This window comes from Anoplophora glabripennis, unplaced genomic scaffold (genome assembly GCF_000390285.2).
Source record: "Anoplophora glabripennis isolate ALB-LARVAE unplaced genomic scaffold, Agla_2.0 scaffold206, whole genome shotgun sequence".
Taxonomy (NCBI): domain Eukaryota; kingdom Metazoa; phylum Arthropoda; class Insecta; order Coleoptera; family Cerambycidae; genus Anoplophora; species Anoplophora glabripennis.
The window spans coordinates 410,145-430,176 of record NW_019416733.1 but is presented as its reverse complement, the minus strand read 5'-3'; the positions used below and the strand labels follow the sequence as shown (position 1 = coordinate 430,176).

The window sequence follows — 20,032 nt, the reverse complement described above, 5'->3', positions numbered from 1 at the left end:
AAGTATGACAAAACCCTCAACTTGTCATAGGTTTTATAAAATTTTAACAATAAATGCGATAGTTATAAACAAATTAAAAAATGGGCACTTGTTTTTTTTTTTTGCAATAACTTTTGTTTATTAACCGATTTTAATTCAACAAGTCTCATTTTGTAAATAATTTTACTCCCTATAAGCTGTCTGAGAGTCACTTTTCGCTAAAATTGATGGTTTTCCCTGCAAAGTGAAAAAACTGTTTTCCTCACTTATTTATTTAAATAGAAAAGTTGGCTAATAAAATTTTTTGACCCACGAGATGAGAGATGTCTTGTATTTTGTTCCTTTAGACAATTTTACAATAATCTCGCAGATAGGAATTTTTTCGAGTTTCTCTTTTTTTTTCGCTATTTTTCCTGGTCTAATTAATGAATCATCCGTAATCAATCACCTTTATGTTAATCGTTAGTGTTTGAATAAGGGGAATTGTCACTCTTAATTAACAGTTATTCAGCAGATACTCAAGAGATACATATAAAAAATTTTTATATACCGAAGACAAATTTTAATTGTAAAATTAATTTAATTTTCTTAATTTTTGACACTCCTATCCTGTATTAATGAGAAAATTAGTAGTTCTGAGAATAACAAAGAAATAAATGGAATTCGGCCAATACCCGAACATTCCCCGTCATAATTCGTCACCTACACCACTGGCTGCTTGCCAAATAGTACGCATTTGTTATTCGGGATTACGTAAAAGCATCGCTGATTGTGTATTGCAAAATTGCGAATAAGATACAACTATTAATCGACTAGTCATCGCCAGAAATACAAGTTTGCATTAAGAGTCAATAATAATAAATATAAGTTACCTTATTGTGATGACTAGCACTTCTTTCGTGTTTCTGTAAGTGTCCCTTGGTCCGAAAACTCACGGAGCAAGAATCGCACCGAAAAGGCCTCTCTAAGTAGTGGATGTTCATATGAAGCCTAAAAAAAATAAAAGTTTCATACGCATCTGGACAAAGTAATATTGATTAAAAAAAAATCAATAACAAAGAATATAATTTTTGAGAATCTGCCCATGCTGTAACTATTTTTATTAATGTCATTACTGTAACTAATCTTAATTTTTCTTATTCTAACAATAAACTGATAGTAGTCATTGAAGCTTTTCACCTCCGAATTCTTTGAAACTGAACCGATCGACTTGAAATTTGGCAGATAGTTGGACAAAAGGGCAATGAACATTAGTGACATAGCGTCGATTGACGCTTCCACCCTGTTGGGGTTTGACACCCCTTCTCAGGGGTGGAATTTTTTTTTTCAAAAATAACGCTGGAAATCGATAGAGAATCTGATTTTGAAACAAAAATTTTCGAAGAATATTTTCGAAATATCAATAGTTTTTTAGTTATTCACAATTGAAAACTTTTGAGTGAAAAAAAAAACACTTTTTTAAAGTATTTTTCGCGAATAACTCAAAAACTACGCATTTTATTACAAAAAAATGTAATGAACAAAAATGTAGCTTATAAATAAACAAAGAAAATCGTTTTTAAAAAGTGTTGTACGTCCTATACAAAGCGAAATATGGTTAGTGGAAGGAGTTTTTTGTAGTACTCAAAAAGACCATCAAAATGAGCACTTATAAAAGTTAATTAGAGCAAAATTGAAGAAGTTATCGTCAAAAACAGATGGGTTACTCATATTTTTTAAGGAAAAATGAGCAGTAAACCTGTACCATTTCCATCATAATTAAAATTAATCGTAGACCCTTTACAATTTGTTTTTTTAGTGTTTTTCATACGATCCTGAAGTTAGACCAGTTTAGAATGAGTATTTTTTTAATAATGTACGGTAAAAGTTGAAAACATATTTTTCATTATTAAAAAAAAATTGCATTATTTATATAATAACTCTGAAACTATGAAAGATATAGCTTCAAAATTAACAGAGTTATGGTAAAAAAAACCAATGACATTTTTTTGGAACAAAATAGGTGTTCTCATTTTTGGGGCAAAATATTAGGATTCAAGTGCGCGTCAGCGTGTATAAAAGTTTATATGCAGCATAGCAATTTTTTCTATGATTGATTATATTTAAAAATCGATTATAATAAAAATATTTTACATTAATATTGGTAAAAGGGTAGTTTATAAGAGTTAGAAATGGCAAAAGTAAAATATTCTTTCATAAACAATATAAGGGAATTTTTATTTTAAATTATTGCACAATTATAGCATTCCAAGATTTAAAACGTAATTTTTTATCATTTTTTTAGCACAGGGGTGATTTATAAGGGTTGAAAAGTGTTATGAGATACAAATTCTTTCATAAGCAATGAGGGAATTTTTATTTTAAATAATTGCACCGTTAAAGCATTCCAAGCTTTTAAAAAGTAATTTTTTATCATTTTTGTCAATACAGGGGTGGTTTTTAGGGGTTGAAAGGGAAAAATTCTTTTATTTTAAATAATTGCACGATTTAATCATTCCAAATCTTTAAAAAGCAATTTTTTATCATTATTTTTTGCATAGGGGTAGTTTTTAAGGGTCGAAAAGAACAAATATATGATAAAACATGTTCGAGAACATGGAACATTATTTAATCTTTGCACTTGAACAAGATTTTTATCAATAACGAGCTTAAAACTTAATTTTTTCAATTTTTTTCACTTAGGGGTAGTTTTTACCCCTATAAAACAAAAAGTGTCAATCGGGCTTATGTCACTTTTGAACTTGAGCCTAAGATGAGCCTTATTCTAAATTTTCTTGCAAGTCCATGCAGTTTCAAAGAATTCAGAGGTTACAGCTAATTTTCAGCTTCAACGACTGTACTATGAGGAAGTTTAATTTAAGTATTTTAGGGAAATTATGATTTATGCCATTAAATTTTAACGGGGCGCTAAATGTTGAGTCACTAAAATTCAATAGATATTCTGTAAATTACCAACAATGTACAACTAAAACTAGGACATTTGAACTACTCTGTAAGATTCATCCAGCTAAAATTATTTAATATTTACTCGTGCAATACACAAAAGTGTTAAGGGGCAATTTTGATTTGTTATTTAATTTTAATAGAGCTACCAAAATTGCGGAATCATTATTTTCAGTTTTAACCGCGTTGAAATGAAAAAAAAAGTTATACGTACAATGTACAGTACAGTTTTGTCAGTGATGCCAAGAGACGAAGGCACAAGTTTTATGAAATACAAGTTTTGTTGAAGAATAATAAAAATATTACTAATAATATTAATAAGTTTTAATATTTTAAATTGCAATAGCCCTAGAGTATACAGTAACTAAAAGACGTTTGAACTACTCAATCAAATTTTTAACAATCTGATAAAATAATTTTGTCATTCAACTTAAATTTTGACGAACAGAATAGAGATCGATAATATTCAACAGTTGTGTTAAAGATTTAACATGCGTTTAAAAAACCGTGAGATACGTAATCCCCCCCTTTATTCAATCAATATATTTACCTTAACTGAGATGGTTTGTTGAAATTTTTGGAACAGATGGTGCAGCTTTTGTTCCCTTCGGCCTTAACGATTAGATCGTTGACATCTTTATTCAGACTGTAACCGCTCGTATCCCTGCACCCGTCGATTTTCTCGTTTTTTGTGGCTAACTTCAGGAACTCCGTCGCCACGCTCTGTGCCAACGTGTTTTTATCCAATTTTTCACGTTGAGTCGCCACGTCCGCTAAAGTCTCCATCGCGCTGTTATCGTACTCCGTGGATTTCGAATAATCGCTAGCGTTACTGTTGTGCTGCTCTTTGATATAATTCACGTTGACGTGATCCTCGGACTGCAACGGGGCTAGAATGATGACGGTGTCGTTACAACCCATGTCGCTTCTTTTGGAATTCACGTTTTCATTCTTTTCGTACTGGTATTCGTCTTCCTCGTTAACGAACTTTTCAGGGCTCCTATTCGGAAGAAGTTTCGGTGGCGCGTTGTAAGAATCGATTATTTTCGGGTGATCCATGGGCCGCATGTTGCTTTGGAAAGCATAGTTCTCCGTTATTCCGTTAATGATGTGATTCTTGTCATGTTTCTCTACCACCGACGGCATCGATAAATCCATAACTTCGTCGTTTCTCTGCATCTTGTTTTTGTAATCGTTTTCTACGACGGGGAACTTCCTTTTCCTCAAATCGCTTATATTCTCATGTGGAACTACGACGTCGTTTATCTTTAAAGTCGGCAAAACCCTGCCGACTTTGAGGTTCAAATTTTTATTGTCGCTCGACGAAGGTTTCTCGGGAGTGCTATGTGTGCTTTCTACATTCCTCTCGGTTTGACTTAGACTCAGTTTAGGACTTTCTCGTCCCGGCATCTTAGGCGACTTAGGCAGCATTGGTGACGCGGCATATTTCTGTATAACGTGAAACTGCTTAATGCACTTCATTTCCGAATTATTCTCCATGTTATTTAAGTGAATATCATTCACAACTTCCGAACTTTTAGACGGAGTTAAAACCTCGTTTGATACCGTCGACATGTATGGATAAGTCAGAGGCCTATTAACGCTGGATTTCCCCAAGAAGTTTCTCAGATTCCGCGCCTCGGTGGTTTCTTCCGAAATCGTAGCTACGGTCGTATGGTTAATGTTGCTGGTGCTGGTGAAGCTTAAGGAATTACGTTCGTCCAATATCTTGTTTTTCGCGTAACTCGTTTTTGTCACGTACGCTATTTCTTCCGAACTCATGAACAGTTCGTTGATCGAGACTGAATTACTGCCCTGCAAATGGTGGGTGTCGGATTGCGAGTGAGTGTTCGTTTGAGTTGGTTTTTGGGATAACGACAACAAGCCGTAGGCGGCCTCGTGCTCCTGCTGACGTGTTGATTCGTCTGAAAATTTAAAAAATGCACTTATAAGTTTCCGAAATGGCAAAAGAACTCGGCAATTTTTATCAAAATATAATCAATATACAGGGTGTTACAAATTCACTCCTCACTACAGGGATCTCTGAAACTGTAAGAGGTACGAAGTAGCTTAAATGGGGGCAAAGTTGCGTAATCAGGGGACCAACATTATGCCTCTAAAAAATCAAGGCTATCATGATTAGTTTTCGAAATATTTGAAAAAATTTTGGAAATCCGTTTTTATTTCATTCCAGCCTGGTTTGAGGTTGCCTGCCATTCGATAGACGGCAAAAAGTGGCCATGAGAAAGTGTTCTTCTGTTTTCAATATCACCTCAAACAAGGCTGAAATGAAACAAAAGCAGATTTCCAAAATTTCGTTTTTTTTTTTCACATATTTCTAAAAGTAATCATGTTAGCCTTGATTTTTTAGAGGCATAAATCTGTATACAATATAAAAAAAATAATTCAAAATTTCACTGTCGAAATATATTAAAGGCATATTTTTTGTGCAATGAAAGTGCAGATGTTCGAAAAATTTGATAAAAAACATCAAGGAAAAATTCCAAAGGAAATAATTTGATGAATACGATAAAAATCAACAGGTGAACCATTTACTACTACTTTTGGTGTACATTTATTACAAATATAAAGGAACTATGGCTTTTTTTTAGATTTATTAACAAGCTACTTACCACTACTGTCCATACCACTATCATCGGTATCCGATTCAGAACTAGGGGTGGCGCTTTGCTGCGTGGAAGAACCAGAACCGCTACTAACCGTAGAATTCTTGGTGTGAGCTTTACTTTTCATATGTTTTGTTAAGTTGCCCTTCGTTTTAAAACTGAAAACATACAAAAATGTGTTTTAAAATTTATTAGACAATTAGGAATTTATTCCAAAAATTTGATTAAAAATCACTAAAAAAAATGCAGTTAAAGTAAGAACATGAACGCATTTTCACAATAAATTTGTATACCTGAAGTTGCAATGGCTACAGGTATAGGGTCGATCGTTTGAGTGCGTTCTAATGTGTTTCTTCAACATAGAGGGTTTTTTACAGCGAATCCCACACTGATCGCAAACGTAACGCCCGCGACCTATAACAGAAAAGGATGTTTAGAAAATGTATGATTGTTATAAATATATTTTTTAATTAATTACGTATAACTGTTTATTTTTGCGTTTCATTACATACCTCTACCCCTGATGTACGTATAATCGTCGTTACATTCATATCCCCCAAGAATGTTTTTATTTTTTTGTTGCTCATCTTCAGTTTCAGTTTTGCTCGATGAAACTTCCGACACAACAAACTGGGAAAAAAATTGAATTATGAAATTATCAGGAATATTAAAAAGGTAAGTAATTTCATTTTTTTTTATTTTTAAAGCATGTTGAAGAATTAAAACTTATTTTACGTTTGCCGATTATTGACATGATAAATTTGACAATTAATTATATTGGTACCTATTATAATACAGGGTGATTCACTATATTTTGACCCCCCCTTTAATTTTTTTGTTTTAAGAGTTCTAAAAAAATGTAAAATACAAAAGTTGCACGATTTTTTATGAATTTTTTGAAAATGACATTTGAAAAACAAATAAAGTCCAAACAAAATGGCCGCGGATGTTAACTTTGTTAATTTAAATGGAACACTCTGTATATTTTTACATATTTGGATAGAATGTTCCCTGTCGAGCATAGTCATATAGGATTGTTGGGTCCATCTCTAACAATAAACGAGATACTATTAAAAAATGGAAATAATGTTTTTTATTAAGAAAATAAGATATCTTGTAATTGTTAGACCTCTTCAGGTATTTCTGCCTTTTTTCCAATTACTTAAGGATTTACAGATTTAGTTGTAATATATTTTGACATGTCGGACATTGATATGGTCCAAAATGCGTATAGGTGTTTTAACTAAATCACACTAATTAGGTCGTCAATGCAAAGAAAAATATTGTTCATGACTAGATAGTAAGTAGACTGAGATACCTGCTTGTAGATATTGAATAAAATCGAGTTTCGAATACTTAAACTTATATATTTCCACTTCTCAATTATTATTTTTTACCCAATATGCATAAATAAATGCCAAAAGTTGCAATAGAAACTTGACAACAGCGCATGAGTGTGCTGAGTTAATTATTTATAAGTTGGCAGTCCTTGTCGTGTAAGTATATAGGTAATAGGTATACAATACGCTATGTGATCGCTTTAATCTATAAAATGTCGGATGAAGAACGAAGTCGGTAGAAAGGAAAATTTGTGGCCCAAAGAAAGTATATGAGTGCTTGAAAATTGGAATAGAAAATAGCAAAAGCGGGAAAAACATTCAAATTTTCGGGATTAATTAAAAACAAAAACAAATTGGTAAATAATTCGAGAATAATTAACAGAATTTGAATTCGCTTTGCAAAAATAATACAAATAAACAAATAAAAATCGCTCCAAAAAATTCTCTTTAAAGGGCAAAAACGAAAATTAATGAATTTATTGATTTTAATCCAATTATATTTACCCTATAGCTGGAATGGATGATCAAGTTGGCCGATGTCTTGCCTGCCATGGTGTACTTCTGACTCGTCTGCCTGGAATCGTAGTTGGTAACGTACAGCTTATCCGTTTTGGTGTCCTGTTGCCGCCATTCCGAATACATGCTTAATTTTTTAAAGTGGGGAACGTAAAAAGGCTGCGTCTTGTTTAAGGTGCAATAGACCGGCCTAGTGGAACTTTTCAAGCCCAAATAACTGAAGTAGTTACCGTGCAAGAAGTGCTCGGCGTATTTCTTGGCAACTCTCGGTGTATCGGGACTGATGAGGATTTGATTGAACATGGTCGGGGTTAAACCGTGGTGCTGTTTTAATGACGCCGTCGTGGGTTTCAACGCTAGGCTGTTTGGGCGGGCAAATTTCTTGTTTTCCTTTACGGTATCTTTTTCTGGTGATTTTATTTCTGTTATTTTTGTCGGAGAGTTCGTATCGTTGGTTTTTAAGGGGGATTTTATCTCTGGCGACTTGGAATAAAAGTCTGTTTTAATTTCCAACATGCCTATCTTCGGAGACCTGTTTAATTTCTCGATTGTTCTGTCGACAGGCATGGAAAAGTTAGATTTACTGGTTTTAAAGGTGTCGTTTGTTACTTCTAATTTACTTTGTACGATGGGACTCGCCGGCGGTAAATCTCTTGGCGTGGGTCTTCCAACGGATATTATATTGTTCTCGTAAGGCATTTCGACGGGATCCTCGGTAACTATTGGTCCCGGCATACCAGGTACGTACCGTATTACTTTGCCATTCACCAGTAAATTGACAGGATTGCACAAGTTACCGGTGCCGCTTACTTGATCGTAATACCCCTTCTTTTGCAGTACCTGCTTTTTTAAAGAGGGACTTCTCATACCGACATCCGGATCCGGATTGATTTTCAAGTTCTGGACTCTGTGGATATCGCTTTCAGCGATTGTTAATTTGGAATTCAAATTGTCCAGTAATAATTCCTCCCTGTGGTTCTCGGCTAGCAATTTATTAAAAACGTTACTGGGTGGTTGAATGGATAAGGTCGGTTGTTTTATGTTAGGCGTCAACATCTTGACGGCCTTCTGGCTGAAATCCATTATATTAGTGTATTTGTACAGCGAATTGGAAACGGTATCGCAAGTTTTCGATACCTCGTCGACGATATTGTGTTTCAAGGTGATGTCCGGTTGCATGCTGTCCGCAATTCCATCGCATTGTCGTTCAAAATTGAATTTAGTTTTACTTATACCCGAAATGTCTATACTGGGAGAAACGGAAGTGTTTTCGTAAACCCTTATAACGTCCTGCTGCGTCCTTATGTCTTGTTTGCTGTAGTTCGTCTTGTTCGTTAGAACCGTCCCGCCGGATTGTAAACTGGACTTGATAACCCTGTTTTCGCTTAATTTTCCACCGTATTCAACGTAATTTTGTTCGGGTTCGCATTTGTCCTCTTTATTGTCTATTTTATAACTCTTCGTTTCCCCCAACGAGTGTATCTTTACCTCTCCCCCGAACAATTTAACGGGTGTTTTTTTTTCTTTGTCAAACGGTAACGGTGACAGGTAATTTTGGGATATCTCGTTGGGGCTCATTAGCGGCAAGTTGCCGCTGTCGAACGAAAATGATTTCGTTTTATCGGTTTCCACCAAACGAGTCTTTCCTAAGAACGGTCCGGGTGAGTTTAACGGGAAGACCGTGTTCTGCAACTGCGGTATGTTATCGAAAGCGTTTTTGTTCTGCGTTAGGATCGAAGCGACATTAACGGAACTGCTCCTAGTATATCTAGCGCCTAGTGGTTTGCCTTTACAGTTTCGATATTTATGTACATCGAGTTCCGTCACTGTCTGGAAAATCATTTTGCAATAAGGACACTGCATGTCTGAGGAGTACAGGTTCTTCAACAACAGCTCCTTTATTAGACTCTTCTGTGCGATCGGTTCGGAAATCTCGCTCATGCACCTCTTTCGATTTTTGTTGGTCAAGTTTAGCGGTTCGTCTAGATTGTTTTGTTCCATGACGCTCGGCGAGTACATAGAATCGCTCCTATTCAATTTTTGTACATATTCGTTGTTATTTACATTATCTACAATCGATAAATCATTGATACGTTTCTTGATGAATGTTGATTCCCTGGAGTTTACGATAGAGTTGTTTTTGTTAATTATTTCGTTAATGTGGTGAGATAGGAGTTCCGAGGTGGCTTGTTTGCTGTTCTGTTTCTCGTCGTCGACATTTTCTTTAGAGACGTTGTCGAGGAAATGCTTGCTGGTATGAAAACGAGGCTTATAGGGCTTTAATTTGACGTCACCGCAAGCATTTTCTTCCCTACTTTCCTGGTGGATGGAAAGATTAACGTTCTTTTGATTATCCAGTTCGTTACTCGAGTGTTGCGATTTGTTTCCCATCACTCTATTGGCGTGAGTTCTGGAACGGCAATGTTTGTAAAGATTAGAACGTGTTTTGAAGCTGAAGCCGCAACTGATGCACGGATATGGTCTTTCATTGGTATGTGCTCGTATATGTTTCTGGAGGACGCTGGGCTTGGAACAGACCAGGTTGCAGTACGTGCAGACGTACTTTCCACTCGAGTTCCTGTCGGGCGGGGGCTGTATTTCCTCTATCTTCACATCGAAATTGTCATCCGACGAGCAAAGTTTTAAGGAAAAATCTTCTTGCGAGTTATATGTAGACACATCATCTTTGTTTCCATAATTCTCTTTAGAATATAAGTTGTTTAAAATGGAAGACGTACTAACAATAGGTGTACTAATAGTAGAATTGGTCGGAAGTGTACTAAATGTTGTATCAAAACTAATGGGATTACAGTGTTCTTCATTGTTTTGGTTGTTTGAAACTACATATGATATGCAAGATTTCGAAGATTGTTGGTTCGCTACACACTTTCCTGCTGATATGGAAGACTTTGACAAATTACTAATGTTCAGCACAAAAGAACTATTCTGATTTGTACTTTGATTTGGCACACTATCGTTATTGTCTACTCTTATTCTACTCTCTGTTACTTTATTACACTCTCCCTGTTTGTTGGGCTCGCTGATTTTTTCTTCACTCGGCTCCACAACTCGAGCAGAATCTTTGTTTTCTTTATCATAATTCTGAGATTTTGGTTCGATACTAAGCTGCTTTTTAAATTTCTTGTGTAGGTAGCTATCGGCACTATTTTCCATAGCTGTAATGTACCTGCAACCCAAAAATTATCTATGTTAAATTTATAATTTCAACCCAAAATGTTAAGTGTTATTTACTGGCCGATTTTTATTTTTGAATTAATTACTTGTTAGTTTGTATATTATGAATATTCTATTAACAAAATTATAATAGCAACTATTCTGTTCCTGCAAATTGTTTAATTTTGCGTGCTTAGTGGATTTAATTTACAAATTTTTGCTTGGTTATTTTGTAATTCAAATTATTTACCTTGAAATTTAAAATTATTAACTATAGAAGGTGTAACCTCAAGTGGGGTTTAGTTTTTTTTAGGAGTTACAGTACATAATATATTTTTTTCAATCTAATAAATAGTCAAGTTCGTTAAATTGTTCCCTAGGCAGTTTCCTGAATTACCTTACCAGTTGCCTGTTGTTACCTTTTTAAACCAACTGTATGAAACTAACGAAATGACAGAGAGAAAATAATAAAAATAGATTGCTCTTGCATGATTTTGCGTCACGTTATTTTAAAGTTATATTTTTTTTATGTCAATGCGAACATTAAAAAAATTTGAGTGTTTTAAATTTTTTTTTTTTTGATGATTTATTAAATGTTAATCAATGTTGGTATATATAGGCATCCATTACTAACTATAAGTAAAACTAATTTGTTTTAAAACAATTATGAAATGAACAGGGTGTCCCACTTAACTGTTCCACCACACTTCTTTCGATTAATTCTTCAGATATAAAAATGTTGAAATAAAAGTTGTAGTGTTTTTTATGAAATTTCTGTTTGTAGCAACAAAAAAACAATTCAAATTTAAATATCGATGGGACTGATACAACTGATTATTTTTTTAATGGAACACCCCGTAAATTATTACATTTTTAGATGTAAAATTTGATTCTGAATAAAAATATATTAACATGACACTTATTTTTGACAGTTTTATTGTAAAATTTCGGGAAACGAAAATAGAAAAATATAAACAATAGTTCGAACAAATAAAATTATAAAAAGGGTAATGAATGTTAACAGAACAAGAAAAATATAAATTATTTTAATAATTGTTCTATATGAGTCCCATTCCTCTGGATGCACAATTCACAATAATTTTCTTATTGATGCGATCACATTTTCTAATACATCGAGATTATTATTGATATTCGCAATGTCGGTCGTCATTCTTTCAATTAATTGATTTACATCTACTCTATTAATATATATACTTAATTTTTTAAATAACCCCACAAGAAAAAATCCGGTGGACTAAGATCTGGACTACGAGAAGGCCCCAAATGAGGTACCTCGCCTACCAATCCACTGCGTGAAATTGTTCCCTTATGGAGAACTTAGGATTTTCTAGGAAATATAAAAGAATATTTAACTCCATTTCTTGATTATTAGTATTAATATTTCTAGTCCACTTTTTGTCTTCCAATGGTATGACAACTTATGTGCCATATTCAAGAAAGTTTTTATTGACGAGGCGTGCCTGATGTCAGGATACTTGTTTCGGTAATCTCTGACAATGGCCCATATTTCCCACTTTAATTTACCGAAAATTAATTCACAACTACTGTTTATTGTTATTTTAATTGTTAAACGTCAAAATATTATTAGAAACAAAATATTAATGTATCAATTAAATCATGGCATTCTTAAATATGCAATACCCGGTGTTCATTTTTGCGATTAAATGCAAATACTATACCAAAAACTCTCAAAAATAAGTGCCACATATGATATACTTTTGTTCAAAATAAAATTTTACTTCTAAAAATGTAATAATTTACAGTGTTTTCAATAAAAAAAAAACAGTATTTGTCACATCGACATTTAAATTTGAATTATTTTTTTGTTGCTACAAACAGAAAACAAACAAAAAAAACACTAAAACTTTTATTTCAACAAAACTTCCATATCTGTGGAACTAACTGAGATAAGTGGGGTGGTAAAGTTAAGTGGGACACCCTGAACATAATAGAAATAATTTAAAATTTTCTAAAATAATTTCGTTTTGATACTGTGTTTAGTTTGTGAATTTCAATGTCAATGACCTCTGACACTGACCAACTTTAGGTGAACTACATAATACGAATCCACCTTATTTGATATAACAACAGGGCGAACGGCTGGCAAAAAACAAACAACCCACTTTATCTCCGTGGAATTAGAATAATGGTTAAATAAGTCACCACTTTAATTTAATATGTACATTTATTTTAGTTTTCTGTCGAGGGGAATTTGTTTTGTAATATTGTAATTGTAATATTTCACAAATTTCCACATTTAGTTAGTATAACTGTACGTAATTTTCAATTTGCACCTTTGCTGCTCCAATGTTTCCTTTTTGCGTACCTACTTCATAGAAATCTCAGTAATTTTACTTAGTATTCGTGCAAACACGCGTTGCTGTGCATTTCAATAACTTTTTCGGTGAAAAACAAAACAATGGTACATTTAATTTTGTGAAAATAAAAAATCTAATATCTACCTATATGTTTACTGTGCAATTATTGATGGTTGAATTATAATTTAAAATTAGATAAAGTACATGCAGATTTCACTTGAACGTTTGCAATATCATAGTTCAGAAATGTTTAACATGAATAGTAATAAGAATTAAGAATCCATGCATGTTGTTAGCTTGATTTTAATCATTCGACATAAACGCCTATTTAAATCTCTATATTTATAAATTAAAATCAATTATTTACATAAAAATCATATACTTTTATAAAATAAGAAATCAAATCACCGATTTTCCTATGGAGTTCTTACATATAGACCAGTGCTTAAGCCTTCAAAAATAGTAAAAAATGAAAAAAAATTATAGTAGGATGAAACCCATTGGAAAAAGGAAGAGAATATAACAGAAATGAAAAGAAAAATAATTTACGGGCAATCTGAGGTCGGGAAGGGGGTGAGTTTTTAAGGGCAAAAAACGGTTTATCTTGATTTCCGGAAAAACTACAAGTCTTATGGAAAAAAGTTAAATAACAAAGTTGTAAGATCTACAACTTTTGTATTTACACTTTTTTCACATAACCTCAAAATTTATGTGAAAAATTCAAATAACCAAGTTTTTGGTTTTTTATTTTTATCTTTTACAAACAAATTTTTTTTTTCACGAAATTTGATGAAAACCCCCTGGTCTAATACAGTTCTTGTGAAGTTTGTTCCTGGTGCATGAGGAATAGTTTCCAACAGTCAGACGCAACACAATGACAATGACACAATCGCGTTTGATTCAAAACAATGAATTTTGAACCTTATGTAAGCATTATATCAGAATGCGCATGCGTCTGACTGTTGGAAACTGTTTTGGAATTTTGGATTGGAATTAGATTGCTCTAGGAACAAAGCAAGGTGTACTTGTAGCATCCCCGTTTTGTCTACTTATTCATCATCATCATCATCATTCCTTCTCTAAAACCGAGTTCTATATACAGGAATGGAATGCTCAGATAAGAATTTGGTAAGAGACTTTTTGCTAAATCGGTCAAAAACTCACTCTGTATAATAATAATTTAGAATATCTGTAATTTAATGTATAAGCTTGAATAGTATTTGAGTAATACTTTAATAATATTTGTTAGGTTAGGTAATGGTTGTTTTCTTGTATAATTGTTATATAAAATTAGACCGTAGCTAGAAGTCTTTGTATGCACCGACATATTAAAATTCTAGCTTATAAAATCAATGTCTAATATATTAAACAGATTAAAAAGAATATTTTGCAGCATTTTTCATAAATAAACGCTTTCTTTTTACATAATTGGTGTTGCGGCTTAATATTATTTCCATTTACAAGAGACAATGTTTTTAAAGATACCTAGGATTTCCTATTTTAAGTCGCTTACTAAATTTTTACCAAAAATTCTTATTAGTCGAAAAAATCTTATTACTTCCAGTATCTCCCCCAACATCCGAAAATATAAATAAAATCTATACAAGTTCATTGAGACGTAATTAATCACAATCTTTTGCCTAAATCACGTCATAAAGTCAACTAAAATCTACTCCCTAACTGATACGTCATTTTATTCAAAAATATTTTTTCTACACGAATGTTGGTGTACCGTGTACCTATGCAACAAAAATTATTTTCTGCAAATGCGGGAGAAATAACGCCAAGTTACGTAACATATGTGTAGTAGGTTCCATGTATCCAATTATCTATTGGATTTCAAGCGAAATTGAAATGGTTAATTAATTAATTATGTTTTATATAAGTTGCACATCAATTCTAAAGGGCAATTAATTGATATAGATATCTGACTACATTTTATAATTCTACACGTACCTACCTACATTAATAGTAGGCACCTAAGTACCTACTCTGCAAAAAAAATTAAATATCTAGGAGAGGTAAAACCAGTGCTTACTTGTTGCTAAATGAATTATAAAGGAGGAATAAATTAGTGACAAATATTTGTGCCGCACTCTGTAATTTATCGTGAACGTGTGACGTTAAAAGAGGAATCGAAACAACAGTAATTTCCAGAAATAAAATATTATCGTTCTTCCTCATGTGAATTCTAATGAATAATATTATGAAATGACGGGGAAAATATTATGATAATCGTTTACATATATACCATTAGCCTTAAAAGAACCGCTGGTTTTAATACATCGTAAACAGTAAGTCTAAATATAGGTAAATAGACTACATGCGAACAGACACATGTAGTCTATTTCATTAAACGATCTCATTGTAATTGAAATTGAAAAATGGGTAAAGGTGTGCTTGTGCTACGTATCGAAGCGATTCATCATTTAGATTTAGTGAAGCACGCGTTCGAGAACAACAAAAAATCGCAGGCATCTCGATGAACGTCACAAACGCGAGCTGTTCGCCAGTTCGCAACATGTGGAGGTAGGAAGGAATCCGTGCGGGACAAGGGGGCAACGCTCGTCGACTCGAGACAGACAGCGTATGACGCCAAAGCGATAGTCGGAGCGGCGCCAAGGGTACAATACCGTGCAAAAAATTTTGCTCTGAGAATTAACTGTTAAAGAAATTATGGGTTTACGAAGGACGGAGACAGCACGTACCTATCTAAGAAGTCTAATGCAACGAAAAGAATGATTCCATAATTACTCACCGTATCTGTAGGAAGCGACAATCGCCTACGTCTGTTACAAAACACAATGTTTACATTATATAAAAATCGTTGGCACCTATTTTAATTGATTTAATTACTTTATTAGCACAATATGGCATTAAGAACACAATATTTATAGGCGAGAACTTATTTATTAGAACAGGCAAAAATCCACTTTACGAAAATATACAGTTGGCACTTAGTTTAAATGTTCAATTTATCACTCATTTCAAAGTAATGTTTAGTTACGCACTTATCTAAAAGATTTTCTACTAATTTCAGATAAATCTAAAGATACTGCGTGTACAATACACACTAAATATGATATGATGGGTCACACGGCGCCATGTTTACTTGTTTCACTTGTCTCTTTTCCACAAATACAATGACTAAGTCACTTCTCACTCACTGATTCTAGCAAGTTAATACCCAACAATTTGTTTCTCTCTACCGCGTTGGGATCGCCCTCGCCTCGTCGCTCTTAAACGTCAAGCTATTTGTTATTCTACCTCGTTCCTGGAAAACTTTCAAACCTGTTTAGCAACTGTCTTTGTCTTATCTTGGATTCACCTTACCAATACATCTACTGCCTTCTTTTTCTAAACATTACATTTCTTTTTTTGCCAAACACGCGATATGGTGCAAAGTCTACAAATTCAACCCTACACTATCAATGAAATTTCGTTTTCATATTGTTAATAAACACATACGGGGTATTCTCTACGCTAGGCAACATATTGTTTCTTACCGGAGACGAGTTTTACGAAATATAATTAAATTCTTGCTATCCTGTCATAAATAAAAGATTTTGTAAACTAAAATATTTAAAGTGCGAATAATTTAAATTGATCGCCGCTTCTTATGACACGTTATCTAAATTTAGAATTTGATACACCGTCAGCAAAAAAAATACCTACAAGTTTTAACGATTCGCAGAATTTCTACATATTAAAATGGCCTGACTCTTTCTCTGTCATTATAGCGGTATTTCCTATTATTATACCTCTTCGTCTATCTCCCGACTACAAATGATGGAATCTCCTGTTTTCCCTCTTGCTTCCACCGCATGCTATCGTCCTTGTTTTATATGTAACAGGTTCTCATTTTTGGAATCTCCTATATGTGTCCTTGTTTGTTTGGTAGGTGGGGCCAACGTAATGGTTTTAATTTATAATGAGAGTTGTTATAATCTAGTCGCACTTTTTTTACCCCTTCTCGTTTTATTTCACGACACGACATAGGTATATGTACAATTCTAAAAGATTGCTTAAGACATAAATAACAAATATCTAATTATAAAAAGATAGACCTATGTATGTGTAGGTTTATATATTGCTTATGGGTATTTAATTCCCCCAAACGATGAATTAAACACCAAAGACGTGTTTGAAAGTGTATTCCACTATGTAGCGTTTTATTTTGAGAATGACATTATATACAGGGTGTTTGTAATCTACGGGTTGTTAGTCAAGTTTAAAAAATTGTTTTTAGAAACTATTTCTCTAATGAAGTTGAAAATTTTTGAACTATAAAGTTTGTACTTAAAGTAGATAAAAAGTTTTATAAATAAAATTCAAATGAATAGGAATAATGTTGTTTCTGTAGTAGTATGTTGATAAGCATTAAATTCTGTACTTTCTGTTTTTTTCAGTAGTTTCTGAGATATTTAAATTTTGTGTACTGCACGGTGTTTTTTGCCTGCGCCAGTCATATCATTTCTACACTTATCTATCTACTTATTACACATCTGATCTAGCAAACATCTGAGATGATCCCTCAGCAGCATAATCAGATACAGACAGGTTTCCAACATTCCAACTCTTTTTAAACTCATCAATACGCCTTAGGAGCTATTTGGATGTCCCTACCAACATGTTTTGAGTGTGGGTAAAATATAACCTACAAAGAATATGTTATCTTAATCTTAAATGTCAATGATACCTAATGCCTACTATCAGAAAGCATTACTTTGCACTTACTGACAAAGTGACCTACTAATCTTAAAGTGGTATGAAATCATGACTAATTTACTAGAAGAAATAAAGCAAGTACCTATGTACATACGTAGCCTGTAGAGAAGATTAGTAGGTCAGTTTTCCAGTAGGACTTTGTGACAGTAGGCATTGAATATCAATAAAATTTAAAATAACATACTTTGTATATCTCACTGACACTATGTATTAAAGAAAAATATAATTCATTCTAACACTTCACTGGTGATCCATATACAGGGTGTTTCATAACTCTACTGATAGAGAAGACTAGATAGAGATATTTGTTAAGTAACAATTTTTTCTGGGATGTACCGTTGAACAGATATTGGTCTCTGAAGATGAGTGTTAAATTTTGAAAAATAATAGGTCAGCAATGCCTTAAGGTAGAGCTAACAAATTTGATACATGATTTGCGTTTATTGTTATCTTTAATTGCTAAAAATATGAATTTGTTGGAAATCCAATAAGGGCCGAACTACGGGTAGGGAGTCTTTACAATGATATCGATTTATTTATCAGTATGCCAATTATTATTTAGTTTTACCAGTATTACAGGAAATTTAACGTTATAAATTTTTTTAGCAAATTTTTCGAAAAAATAACTGTTTTTGAAAAAATCGGGATTTTCTGAAACAGCGTCATTACTAATTGAATCGGACTAAAAGTAAAGTATGCAGTTTACAACAAATTATCAAGAAAAAGCAATTTTATTAAATTATTCTTGATTTTGTTTTCAACAAATTAAAAAAAGAGGAATCTTACAAAACAAAGCAGTAACAAATTCAATTTTAACCACATGCACTACCCATATCGTTAAAGAGCACTACAATAACTGTTGAAAATGGCCAGATAAATTTACCCTCTGCCGAAAATTAAAGTCTAATCTGTACAATAACTGTGGATCATTTTTTATGTTGCATTTATACGATTCCATAAATCTATTTCAGATACAAACGGTGTAAAGTAAATAAATTCTTTTAAAACCCCCCAGAGACAGAAATCACATTTATTCAGATCTGGTGACCTTGTTGGCCAATTTTGTGGACAATTATGGTTTACTCGTCCTATCCGTCTATTCGGGAACTGCTGGTTCAAGAAGTCTCGTACATTAGCATTAAAATGTGGTGAAGCACCATTGTGCATGAATCACATTCGACGTCTTAACTGCACAGGAAATCCTCGAGTAGCGCAGAGAGTATTTTGTAAAAAACATAAATAATTTTCGCCATTCAGGCGGTTTGGTAGAATAACTGGCCCAACCAAATAACGTACCAGCCCATTTATTTTAAATTCATTTTGAAAATGGGGAAGAATTATTGTATGTGGATTTTCAACTCTTGGAGTGAAACAGGCCTCATCGGTAAAACGAATCTTCTCATGAAACCAAATACACAGACGCAAAATGAAATTACAAAAAGTTAGTCTTTGGCCTAAATCTTGGGGTAACAATAATTGTTGAATATTTTGGGTAAGGATGAACCAGGAAATTAAAATTTTCCAGGCATTTTCCAAGATGATGGAATAGTACGTGGTAATGTGCAGTCTTTGTAAACGTCAAAAATAACACATGAAATCATAGCCTACTACTCGTAAAACTGCATAATTTACTTTTTGTCCGATTCAATTAGTAATGACAAAATCCCGATTTTCTCAAAAACTATTTTTTCAAAAAAATTTGGAAATTAAATTTCCTGTAATAGTGGTAAAACTATTTAATAATTGGCGTACTGAAAAAAAAAATTGATATTTTAAGGGCACCCTACCCCTAGTCCGGCCCTTATAGGGCTTCCAACAAATTCACATTTTTGCCAATTAAAGATAAATGCAAATCATGTATAGTCCTTCCAAAGTCAGTTGAATATGCAAAAAAAACGTCTGGTAATAAAATTTAATGAGTTTCATAGGCGACCCTTAAAAAATTTTCTGCTAAAGGTAAAAAATTATAATTTGTATATGTGTAGAAAATTTCTATTATATGTTCATTTGGCCAACAACATATTTTAATTATTTATGTCCCCAAACAATTTTATATATATATTGATGGTAAATTTAGTTTTGTTCCGTTTCAAAAGGTCTCCAAAATGCCATAATAATATAAATAATATTAGTAAACCAAATATCCCTCTTATTTCTCCCTTTCGCAATTATTGTAATATGAATGACTGATAGGTGCCTATAATAAATTAAAATTACCTGAATCACACCAAATTCCGCATTGCCGCACTGCACTGCCAGGCGACTTGTCGACAACTGAATTTTATGATGCAATGGACCAGAGCAACAGTGCGTATTGCTCTTTGCCCACACGCTCATTCTTCAGAGGTCAATATCTCTTCAACGGTACATCCCAGGAAAAATGTTG

The 20,032-nt window shown here is 33.2% G+C and overlaps 1 protein-coding gene across 1 annotated transcript in view; it reads right to left on the bottom strand.

The window, feature by feature from the left end:
• The window catches only part of LOC108904712, a 21,038-nt gene extending 4,995 nt beyond the window's left edge, over positions 1–16,043 (bottom strand). Inside the window, exons 1-7 of the mRNA XM_018707360.1 lie at positions 15,677–16,043; positions 7,394–10,592; positions 6,062–6,179; positions 5,843–5,963; positions 5,556–5,707; positions 3,473–4,847; positions 852–969 (exon numbers count right to left, since the gene is read on the bottom strand). Of these exons, the coding sequence (XP_018562876.1) occupies positions 852–969; positions 3,473–4,847; positions 5,556–5,707; positions 5,843–5,963; positions 6,062–6,179; positions 7,394–10,579 (5,070 nt within the window). The 5' untranslated portion in view covers positions 10,580–10,592; positions 15,677–16,043. The remainder of the gene's footprint in view (positions 1–851; positions 970–3,472; positions 4,848–5,555; positions 5,708–5,842; positions 5,964–6,061; positions 6,180–7,393; positions 10,593–15,676) is intronic.
• Between the last annotated feature and the right edge of the window lie 3,989 nt (positions 16,044–20,032).